Genomic DNA, 11,579 nt, shown 5'->3' on the forward strand with positions numbered 1-11,579 from the left:
CTCCTGATGCCTCACATCAGTGAGGGTCCTTTGAGATTTAAGTGTTCTTTGCAAACCCAATAAAATTACAATTAGGGGATCTAATGTCATTGCATAGCTAAAGTCAAGTTAGCAGTGGTGTGTAGTACTGAGATCAATGACTGGCTTGTATGATGCACATAGGCATCACTCCAGGACAGCCGTCAGCATTTTGTCAAGATGGTAAATAGTGCTTTAACTTCTCCCAGCCAGTACTGTTTCCCCTCAATAAATGTTAAATAAAAGCAGTCTGGGGGAAGGGGAAGGGAAGAATTCAACTTTGTAGTCATCGTCAGTGTACATTTAAGTTTTTAAAACCTAAATGTTCCAAGTACAGAGTAAAGAATAAGCTGTCCAGAAAGCACACACTTAGAATCTCTCCTCTTGGGGAGTAGGTGATAAGGGATTTTGAACCTTGATGGCGAGAATCCCAAAACGAGAGTAAAATGAATTCTTTTTATTGCAAACAAAGTCTAAATTAATTTCTCCACCCACTTTCTTTAGAAAGAAAAAGAAATCAGCAGGCTAAGGAGATACCCATTCAATAACTGACATGATTAGAAATTAAGATATAAATGGGTGACTCACAATTTCATTAGCTTACAAAGATGGTGGAGTTAACTACTACAAGCACACTAGTTATACAGTATTTTGTGGGAGAAGGGCATACAGACATAGCTAACTTCATATAGATCCCATTAGACAACTGGATTTACAACAAGTTTTTTTAATAAGAAATGGGCAAAGCCAGCTTTCTTTCAGAATCAAAATGCAGAACAAATGGAAAAATTATGGTATTTAACCTTCACAAGTTTGAGCCTCCACAAATAATGCAACCATGTTTTACATTGTTTAACAGCCCTTCTACATACACTCCATCTTCTCCACCTTGGTTCCAATTTTCACCTTCATTCCCAATTACACCAATTCCATTTTACTTAAACAGAAAAGGCCTTCCCAGTTTTTGTCAGAATTTACTATTTATCGTACCCCTTCACTATTACCCAGCAAACTAGAAGAGAGGATGGAGTGTAACATGAGCATTACAGAGTCGTATGAAATTCATGAGGACCGTCAAGTCCTTACATGAATCTGGTTGCTAACATTTCTATATTGTGACAATGACTCCCGACTGTTATTCTCTGCGAGAAATGGGGGAGTAAATTCTTAATAAAAGACACCAGGTACAAAGCAACATTTTACTTTTGTTGTGATAAAAAAAAGTCACATTTTACAGATAAAATGTAGAACCCTGAAATACTGACACATTCTCTTATCGTGCACAATGCTGAGGTTCTCTTACGATTCACTTTAAAACTGCAATTAAAAATGTACAAAAAAGAAAAGAAAAAAAAAATCAACCCACAAAGCTTCTAAAAAAGGAACCCGCAGGCACTTCCTCTTGTGGAATGTTTAAAAAGTTAGCCTACTAAAGAAAACAGTCGACTTCTTGTGAAGGTTTTGGAGAAATATGTATCAGTTCGTTTTATTTGGGTATTCAATAATATCCTTGGTGATAATGCTGACTCCATGGCTTCTGACCCCAGAATTGCTGTAAGAGAAAATTGTTTTTTTAAAGAAAAAACATCAATAAGCCACTCAAATTGCTTTTAGGAAATGACAATCTAATTCAGAGTAACTGCTGGAAACAAATTTATACTTGTCATACCTGATTTCTATATCAAACCAAATTTACTTTTAATATCCCATTACTTATCAAAATACACATTATAAAAAAAAAACCATGACTTGGGTTAGTTTACACAATTAAATCTAACAGTAAAAAGAACCATAGGTAATTATATATTAAAGTTACTGTGAGTTCCAACCTGTTTAGTATAGCTACAACTAGAAGTCAATGTTACCTTAACTTCAATTCCTGGATATTATCTTTTGAAACTGATTCATGTAAATGGAAAATACAAAGTACAGGATCACGTAAGAAATTACTTACACCCTGCTGCCACTGGTTATAGCCCTGAGATTGATTTTTGTAACCACGATTGTTTCCTCGTCCTCTGAAATTCTGTAAGGGAAAAAAACATTGTTCAGCGCCCTTACTAGCTCAAACAACCCGGGGGGAGGGGGGTGTACCCCATAGTGGATTCAGGTTTTATTCTGACCAGAAATCTAACTACTAAGTTACTACATCTGAAAAGCAAACTTCTAGTTATTGCATAAGAAAACCATATTCTTTATGTTCCCTGAGTCTCCACAAGCCTACTTTCTTCTTTACCTGGTTGTAGTTCCCTCGGTTGGGCATTCCACCTCTATTGTAATTTCCTCGGTTGGAGTAGCCACCACGGCCAGGAAACACAGGGCCACGAGGGTAGGGATAGCCAATGCCACCACTCCCGCCACCGCCACCACCTCGCTGTGGCATATTGCCCCTCCTGTTGTAACCACCACGATTCCCAGGAGCTAAAAGCAAAACACAACTTAAGTCAATCCTTCAGTACCAAAAGTAAAAGAGCTTAATTGAATCATTCACATAAGACTTTCCACTAGTTATTACGATAGAACGAGGTTATGTTAGTGACATAATTTCCATGTAAAAGTTAGCTGAATGGACAGGCTCTGGCCATTCCTGTCCACTTCAATATGGAATGAAATAAAAACTACTTGCCTCCTCCTCTGAAATTGCCGCCACGCATATTGAATCCTCCACGTCCTCTATGCCCACCGCCTCTATTGAACTGGTTCTTGCCGCTCTTATTTTTATTACTCTTCTTTGAGCCAGTATTTTGCTTCTTTTCTGGTGGAAGTGCCTTCTTGCTTTCCTCTTTATATTGCTCCAAAAGTTTTTGGGCTTCTTCCTTCTGAAGTTCAACATAGGTTATTTCATCAAAGCACTCAGCCACCTCTGGCAGGGTAAAGTTTCCTACAGACAATAAAGTCAAAGTTAGAAACCCACTACAAAGATCAGGACACCACAGAAAGCAACAAGCACAAGAAACTTTAGTCATCTACCTTTCATTTTGAGGACTGCGTGCTCTGGCAAGTCCTTCCCCTCTACTTCTGCTTTCTTCTGTGTTCTCTGCTTATAGTCTTCATCTTTTGGGCAAACTACAACAGCTTTCCGCTGGAAGCCTGCAAACAGGCACATTTTTCTCCTCTGGGCAGCAGCAGACACATTTGTCTTGGGAAAAATAAAACTCCAATTTATATTACGTTTAAAGTTTCACTAAACATACTAAATTACACTCATCAGTTAACATCCTTCACCCTTTACTCAGTGCTTACCTGATCCAGAATGAAGTTGCGCTTCTTGCGGGCAGCAATCTCAATAAACTTTCCAAGACACTGTGGGGCTCTCTGCAAGAGTGTATTCAGCTTTCCAGTATCTGCCATTTGCTTCTTAAAGCCTGCCACCTGTTTTTAAAAGTACTGGAGTCAAATGTTGCTTCTACACCAGCCACTAACTAGCACTAGTGGCTCATGCCTGAAATTTTAGCTGCCCAGCAGGCTGACATCTGAGAACTATGGTTCAATACCAGCCTCCCGAGCAGGAAAGTATGTTAAGACTTTTCTAATTAATCACAAAAAAGCTGGAAGTGCCAGTAATTTGGTCTAGTGGTAGTATGAGTGCTTGTCTAGCATGCACAAAGACAAAGTTCAATTCCTGGGTACCACATACACAGAAAAGCTAGAAGTGGTGCTGTGGCTCAAGTGGTAGAGCTGCAGCTTTACCAGAGCCCAAGGTCAATGCTCAGGCCTAGGACTGGCAAAAATAAATAAAAAAATAAAAAAAAAAAATGCTGCAAGTGTGTGGAAGCTCAAATGGTAGAGTGCTCGCCTTGAGCAAAAGGAGCTTAGAGACAAAAACCTACGCCCAAGGCCAACAAAAAAAAAAAAAATTAAAATATTATGTTCTTTCTTATGGAACTCAAGGTCTCACACTTAGGTGGTGCTCTACCACTTGAGTCTTAGCTCAGGCCCTGATTGGCTCATTTTCTGAGATGCAAGACTTGAGGAATACTGCTTGGGCTGTAAAAACTACAACCCATCTCATTTCAGCTTCCCTGAGTAGCTAGGATTACAGGGTACTGGATATGAAGAGTTAAAAAACAAACCTAACTAGCCACTAGGAAGCAGCATATTTTATTTTATAAAGTGCTTGGTACTTCATGTTATCAGTTAGCTTTGGCCAGACTTAGAAAATGAGAGAACTGAAAGTTAGCAGGATCACCTTTGAGATCCTACCCAATTGATCGGAGTGCTGAGGCCAGTCCGAGACACGTCACTTACCATCATTTTATCCATAATGGTGTTTGTCCCCAGAATGTTGTATTTGCCAGGATTTTCAGATGCATGTTTAGTAACCCAAGTAGTTTTGCCAGCTCCTGGCAAGCCAATCATCATCACAACCTACAGTGGGAAAAATGTTAATTCACTAACAGCACACCAGTGCAGACAACACACGAATCATCCACGTTTGCAAACTTGAAATAACACATAACACATAATACAAAGGAAATGTCACTCACTTCGCAGTCTTTCTTCTCCTCAGGTCCCTTTGGTCCTCTAACTCGATCCTCTAAGGGGACATTTTGAATGAAGGTATAGTCTTCAGGTATTGGGAAATATGGCTTTTCCTTCTGACCAAAATTAAATTCAACTGCACAGTTGTGGCAGAGAACATGCGGAAAGAGTGGCCGTCCAGTTAGAACTTCCTTACTGATTTTGAAGGCAATGCCAAGATCTTGTCCATTCTTAGCATAAGAAAGTTCTACTTCATCACTTTCAAAGTTCTATAACAGAAAAGGTTACTAACTTCAATTACTTCCTATAAAGTTTTCTTAAGTATTTCAAAACCCAACCAATAAATACATCCTATGGAAACCATACTTATATTTTGCTGAGTGCTGGTAGCTCACACCCTGTAATCTTAGCTACTCAGGAGGTTGAGATCTGAGGACAGATCATGGTTCAAAGCTGGCCAGGCATGAAATGAAAGTCTGTGACAGACTCTCATCTCCAAATTAACCAGCAGAAAAACTGGAAGTGGCGCCGTGGCTCAAGTGGTAGAATGCTAGCCTTGAGCTAAAGAGCTCAGGGACAGCGCCCAGGCCCAGAAAAGAAAATAAAGCCAGAAGTGGTGCTGTGACTGAAGTGGTAGAATGCTAGCCATGAGCAAAAGAAGCACAGAGACAGTGCCAAGGTCCTAAGTTCAAGCCCCAACACAGGCCCCCCCCCCCCCATATATCAAATATTTTGAATGAGAGGCTTTTGTTTGGTAGTTAAGCCTATTACTGATTCCTCCCAGAAAAATGTCCTCCATTTTCTCAGTTTGTCTTTAACCCAGAACTGGTACAGTATTAATATTGATATTGACCGTAGAGACATTACTTTCTAAAAACTCCTCTGATGAGTGTAAGCAATTTGTCACTTAGAGAATGTTAGGTTAACTCACAGCAAAACATGTAATGACATCATTTTCATCAAACTTCTCTCCATAATCTTCTGTCTCACAGTTGCATGTCTTTATTCCTTTTAGAGAGTACCCGTAAGAAAACTCTTCTTCACCTGAGGAAGAACTTCCATGAGCCCAGTGTTTAAAACAAAGACCCACCTTTATTATACTCTTCAACTCATCTACCTCTATACTAAATGTAGAATTAATACACTTAGTAGGACATCTATTACTAATTGACAAATGTCATGTCTTAGATAAGACATTTTCTTCTCTTGGATAACTTTTAAACCTGTTAACTTAAAATAGCTAGAAGGATAAAATTTCACTGTGTGCTTGTTACCTGATAATACTACTCATTTGTAAAAAACACAGAACAGATATAAAATTTCAGAATACCCAGTCAAAATACTAAAACCAGGCCCTAAAACATTTGTGAGCCCATAGTACTCAAAACCTTACCAAGCAACATTCCACTTGTGGTTAGTGACCAGCCAATCCGCACTTCATGTATGTCAATATCTTTTGTATATAAATGCCTTACTGGTATCTTCTCTGTAACCTGAAAATCAAATCATTACACAATCAAGCTGCATATCCTTGCCTTCATTTGGGTCGCATTCTAATTCTCTACTTATTAATGCAAAGACAGCTACCTATACCCCACATTTCCCAATAATCCTCTGCTCCTTTCACTTGTCAACAACTTGAAGTTAAACACAAAATTAACAAGTCTGGCCTGGCACGGTGGCTCATGTCTGTAATCCTAGCTACTCAGGAGGCCAAGATCTGAGGATCAAGGCTCAAAGCCAGCCCAGGCACAAGAAGATAGATCTGTGACTCTTATCTCCATTTAAATTCTAGAAAAATGGAAAGTTGGCTTGGCTCAGGGGTAGGGCATTATTCTTCAGCTGAAGATCTCGGGGACAGTGTCCAGGCCCCATGACCCACAAAAATAAAGTCTGGATTAAGTCAGACTTATCACAGTTCTCAATTCGAGTTAATTGAACCCTAGCTTTTCTTTCCAATACTAGTAGTGTGGAGTTCTTTGGTGGCCCTCTCTAGTATCTCCTAAATAGAAAACGCACTTGCTCAGTGTGGCATATTAATATTACAAATTTAAGTGGCTAAAAACAGTCACTGAAAAGCCTCTCTTGAACACTCAGAGGAAGTGCCATTGACCCAGAGAAAATGAATTTAAAAAAAAAAAAATTAAAAAAATGGCAATTACCTTCATCTCAAAACAGACTTTTCCTTTTGACACACCATAAGATGCCCTTCCTCCAGCCCAAAGGAAAGCAAAACTTTCCATAGTAAGGGAAGAAGCACTGAGGCGATCTCTTGAAATTTTAAAATGTAGATCACAATTATCTGCAATTACATCAAGTACAATATTACTCATTCGACACCCAATTTATTTCTGCTCTGCAAACACAAAAGCTTGATATATTTTAGCTCCACAGAAAACATTTTACATCATGCTGTCCCAAAGCCCACTCCCCCCAAGTCACCCTCGTCAATGATGTAATTGTCAATGTTAACTGCTTATTAAGGTAACAGGGCTTAACATGTGTTAACTCTACAATATGAAAAATAACCAAAGGTGACATTCATACATACCTGCTCTGCTCTTTACCTTGATTTAGAGGCAAGCAGTAGATAGCAGGGTATCAAAGTGGAGTGTGCCAGAGCCAGGTAGAATTTACCAGTGCCACAATAAAACTGAAGGGAGGCCATGACCACTTACTTTCAAATAGCAGCCTGAACTCTTGATGCCACACTTTCATTTAACACCAAGGTTCTGGGCCCAATTGTTCACTGAAACTTTTAAACCTCTGAGCCTGGTCACTAATAAGTACTGTTGCCATTTTAGATCACCCTTTCCAAGCCCTGGCAGTTACTACTGTTAGGATTAACCACTTCCTGGATTATCCCAACCATCAATGGTCTCGCTACCTAGGCTCCTTAACATGCACCTTCTCACTCTTCTCTAATTTAACAGCTAACCAAATTCGGAAGCTGACTTTAGTTTCTGCTTAAGAGTTGAACCTAGAATTCCTGATCATTTGCCAGAATTAAACAAAATGGTGTTTAAACTCAATGATGGAACCTAACAACTCCCGCTGCTCCATTCCAGATCCAGTGGTGGTGTTACCCTTGCACCTTGCCAATTCCTATTATATAACTACTATATAAGCAAGCAACTGAACTTGAAACCAATTACTTTATTCTTTTGAAAGACGTGGCAACCAACTAACTGTAAAAGAAAGTTTTACATTTACAGTCACAAATCTGAATTAGCAATTTCACACAGGAAAACACGACATTCTAAGCTTCAACGTTTACACCTACTACTTACATAATAGACACGGTACCTATTACTTTTCAAAAACTTCTACCTCTTCACCTGACCTGTTCACTACACTGGGAAGTTTTATATTCTGACCAAATACTAAGTCCATAAAATTTTTCATGAGAAATATGTCTGATATGAAAGTTAAGGCCCATTTAGAGGTTTGCAATACTTCCTAATATTCAATTGCAACCGAACTGGGGTAAGTAGCAGTATTTACTGCGCTGCCAATACCATTCGCTGGTGAAGGAAGCTAGTGGCCCAGTGATGGCCCACTGCTGCTGCCCCAGGTCTTTGGAAGAAATCAACTTATGTTAAAGCAGCAGCTACTGAACTGGAATTGAGAACAAAAGAGCAGTTATTGGAAATGTAATATTACAGTCTCTTAGAATAGGGAATACACTTGTGTGCTAATGGGAAAAACCATTAGTAGTAAGTACTTAGCCCAGATAGCTCCCTTAGAATGCCACACACACACACACACACACACCTCAAAGTCACTACAGTAAGGACAATATAGTTAATAAGTTTTACATGTTTCGTTAGCTTGTCAAAAATTTAAAAAGTCAACAATTCCACAGTCCCCAAATTAAAAACTTTCAGATCATAAAGGTAATATCAAAGTGCTAGCGAGCCTGGAGAAACTCTCTCAACGGGACTCAAGTTTACTACACGCTGCTTCTGGATGAACACAGACCACCAGGTTCCTGCTCTAATAAAAACGCTTCCTCATACACTAGGCTGCCAGAAAAGCAGTGCGCAGGGAGAGGGAAGGGAGTCGGCTCACTTACAAGTGTCAAGACAAACCACCGTGTCATCGAAGTGCTCGTCTTCTTCTTCCACAGGTGGCTGCGGAGACTTGGCCCTGAAAGACACAACCTCTCCTGACCGGCCGTCCCCGCCGCGAGGACGGCGGGCGGGCGGGCGGGCGCGGCCTCTACCTGCTGTACTTGTTCTCCTCAATGTACTCAAAGTAGCCGCGGCCGTGGTCTTCGCGCGGTCTCTTAACGCCTCTCTTTTTATCTCCGCCCTTCTGCTCTGCTTTGCCGTCCCCTACAACACACAACGCCCCCCTCAGCGACCAGGCGCCTCGCAGGCGTCCCCTCCGCGCGGAGGCCGCCGCGCGCCGGTACTTTTCCACCCGCGGGGAGGATGCAAACCGGCCGCCTGGCGCGCGCCGGGAGGCGGGCGGTGACGCAGTCCCGCCGCCGCGGCGGATCCGGGGCGGCGCGGCGGGGCGGCGCGGGGCCCACGTGCGGCGGCGGCGACGGCCCGGGCCGCGGTGGGGGAGGGGCGCGCCCGCGCGGCCGCCCCGCCCCGCCCCGCCGGCCCGCGCGCCCCGCATTGTACTGGGCTTCCGCCCCCCTCGCGCGGCCGCCTCCCGCCGGAAGTGACGTCACGCCGAGCCCCCGGGCGCCTTGCACAATACCGCGGCGCCGAGCCGCCCTCCCCGGGCCCCCGGCCGCCCCTTCCCCCACCGGCCCGCCGAGACGCGTGTCCGGCGGGCGGGAGGGCGCGCACGCCGCGCAGCGGCGCCTCCGCGTCCGGCCCGCCCGCTCCCCGCCGCTCCTCCCCCGCCCGCGGCAGCTGCGCCCCCCCCCCCCGCGCCGAGCCACATAATGGAGGCGCCGCCGCCGCCGCCGCCGCCCGGCTAATCCGGGATCCCCGCGCCCCCCCCCCGGGGCTCCGGCAGGCCTGGGGCACGGTCCCCTCCCACGCGGGGTCCCGCCGCGCGCAACGACCGCCGCAGCACTCACCCGCCGCCGGAGCCCCGGGGCGACCGCCGCCTCCGCCGCCTTCCGCCTTCTTCTTACCTCCCGCCTGCTGCTGGCCCTGCCTCGCCCCGGGCGGCGCCACCGTCACCGCGAAGAGCGAGGCGGGGCCGCCGCTCTTCCCCGCGGCCTCCTTGGCGGCCCCGCGCTGCTGGGCCGGCTGCTGCTGCGCCGCCGCCGCCGCCGCGGGCGGTTGGGGCTGCTGCTCCCCGTGGCCGTTCTCGTCGCCCGCGCCGTCGTCGTCGTCGTCGCCCAGCTCGTCCTCGCCCTCCTGGAAGCCCTGGTCGTCGCCGTTCTCGTCCTCCGAGGCCGCCTCCTCCGCCTCCCCGGCGCCCGCCTCGGCCGCCCCCGCCGCCCCGTTCTCCTCCCCGAGCTCCATCTGGTCGCCGTCGAGCGCCGCGATGCCCTCCTCCTCCTCCTCCTCGTCCTCGTCGCCGCCCGCCGCGGCCTCCTGCTCCAGGCCCGCGCCCGAGCGCCCGGCCGCGTCTCCGCCCAGGTCGAGGCTGCCGTTCCCGGGCTCCGAGGCGGGGCGGCCGCCGGCCTCCTCGTCCAGCGCGGCCTGGAGCCGGTCCATGAGGTCGGCCTTGAGGCCCTTGTCGGAGAGGCGCCGCTTCTTGAGCTCCTCCTTCAGCTCCGACACCTTCAGCTTCTTGACATTAACGGGCGAGGAACTCATGGTGAGGTGAGGCCCGGCTTGGCCGCTGGCTGCTGGCTCGACCTCGGCTCGGCTCCCTCGGGCCCTGGCGGCGGCGGCGGCGGCGGCTGCGGCTGGAGATGGGTGCGTGCTGCAGAGCGGACCCGCCTGGTGTCGAACGGCGCCAATTCCTTTCACCGAGTTCGCGAGGGAGACGCGAAGACTCGCCCGGCGCGAGCGAGCACGCAACGTCCTCTCGCAGGGCGGCGCCGCGCACGTAATATGTAGGCCCCGCCCCCGCGCCGCGCCGCCCGGAGGGAGCGGAGCGCGCCCGCCCCGCCCCCCGGCCCGGGCCCCGCCCCCGCGGCGCCGGCCCCGCCCCCGGCCCCGCCCCGCCCCGCCGGCCTCGGCTCGGCGCGCTCCTCGCGTTTCCCGCGCCTGCCGTCTTAACTCCGTCCGGCGCCTCGTCCGGAACTCCTCCCGGCCCCGCGGGACCCGCGCTTCCCGCGGAGAAGTCGACACACCTGCGGGTGGTCCCCAGCCCGCCCCGGGAAGCAGGGTGCAGGGGACGCCAGGCCGGGCCGCCCGCGCGCGGCCCGAGGGTCCGTGACCCGGAACCTGGTGCGGGAAGACGACGCCAGCCCCGTTCTGAGTGGTGAGTCCGTCGTGGAGGCGGGAGGGTCCCGAGCCTCGCGGACCCGCGTCGGCCCCGCGCGAGGAAGGCGGAGCTCCCTCCGGCCTGGGCCCCGCGCTCGGGGCCTGAGCCCTGTCGTAGGCGTCCTCAAGGCCCGCGCTGCCATTGGAGCCGCGGGACGGAACCCCAGGCTTCGCGCGCGCCAGGCAGGCACTCCACCTCTAGCCCAAGCTCCTGGCCAGCATTATCTTGCTTTGCATTCGTGTGTCTGCTTTTCTGCAGGTTTGAGCCCCCGCCACCACGTGCACAGACCAAGCAGATCTGCATAATTTATCCCAGAACCGGGGCTCGAACTTAGGACTTGAAGTTCTACACTTGACTTTCTTGCCCATTGCTAGTGCTGTGCCACTTGAGCCAGACCCCCAGTCCACCACCACTTGTATTTTTAATGTTGCCACAATAGCCTTACTCTACAAAGACCAATAAAAGAGTAGGTCACCATCTTTAAATTTCTGAGGACCTATTAAAAAATTCTAAATAAATAAAAAATCCTAGTCCTCCAAGAATACAGAAGGAAATAAGTGGTTAAATCCCGATTGCCAGAAATGAATTGTTCATCTTTAATGTGTCTGATGCACACTTGTAATCCCAATACTTGGGGATGGGACAGGATTGAGTTCAGAGCCAGCTACAGCTACGTGGTGAGACCCTATCTCCAAAAGAAAAATGACAATAAAAAAGTGATTTATAAAGTT

At 47.6% G+C, this 11,579-nt stretch overlaps 1 protein-coding gene across 2 annotated transcripts; it reads right to left on the bottom strand.

Moving 5' to 3' along the window:
• Positions 1 to 729: 729 nt before the first annotated feature.
• Hnrnpu (heterogeneous nuclear ribonucleoprotein U) lies at positions 730 to 10,416 on the bottom strand. Of its 2 annotated transcripts, none has more exons than XM_090341524.1 (14): positions 9,542 to 10,416; positions 8,726 to 8,837; positions 8,576 to 8,649; positions 6,663 to 6,802; positions 5,894 to 5,993; positions 5,432 to 5,544; positions 4,506 to 4,769; positions 4,267 to 4,386; positions 3,262 to 3,390; positions 2,989 to 3,157; positions 2,645 to 2,899; positions 2,255 to 2,439; positions 1,973 to 2,044; positions 730 to 1,570 (listed from the first exon to the last, which is right to left on the bottom strand). In XM_090341524.1, the coding sequence occupies exons 1-14, from the start codon at positions 10,230 to 10,232 to the stop codon at positions 1,517 to 1,519; spliced, it is 2,478 nt and encodes an 825-aa protein (XP_090197650.1). In that variant the 5' UTR covers positions 10,233 to 10,416; the 3' UTR covers positions 730 to 1,516. The 2 variants fall into 2 exon arrangements, with proteins under 2 accessions (XP_090197650.1, XP_090197651.1); XM_090341525.1 differs by having other exon boundaries at positions 9,599 to 10,415.
• Positions 10,417 to 11,579: the final 1,163 nt, after the last annotated feature.

Source organism: Megascapheus bottae, chromosome 10 (genome assembly GCF_031878675.1).
Source record: "Megascapheus bottae isolate mThoBot1 chromosome 10, mThoBot2.hap1, whole genome shotgun sequence".
NCBI lineage: Eukaryota > Metazoa > Chordata > Mammalia > Rodentia > Geomyidae > Megascapheus > Megascapheus bottae.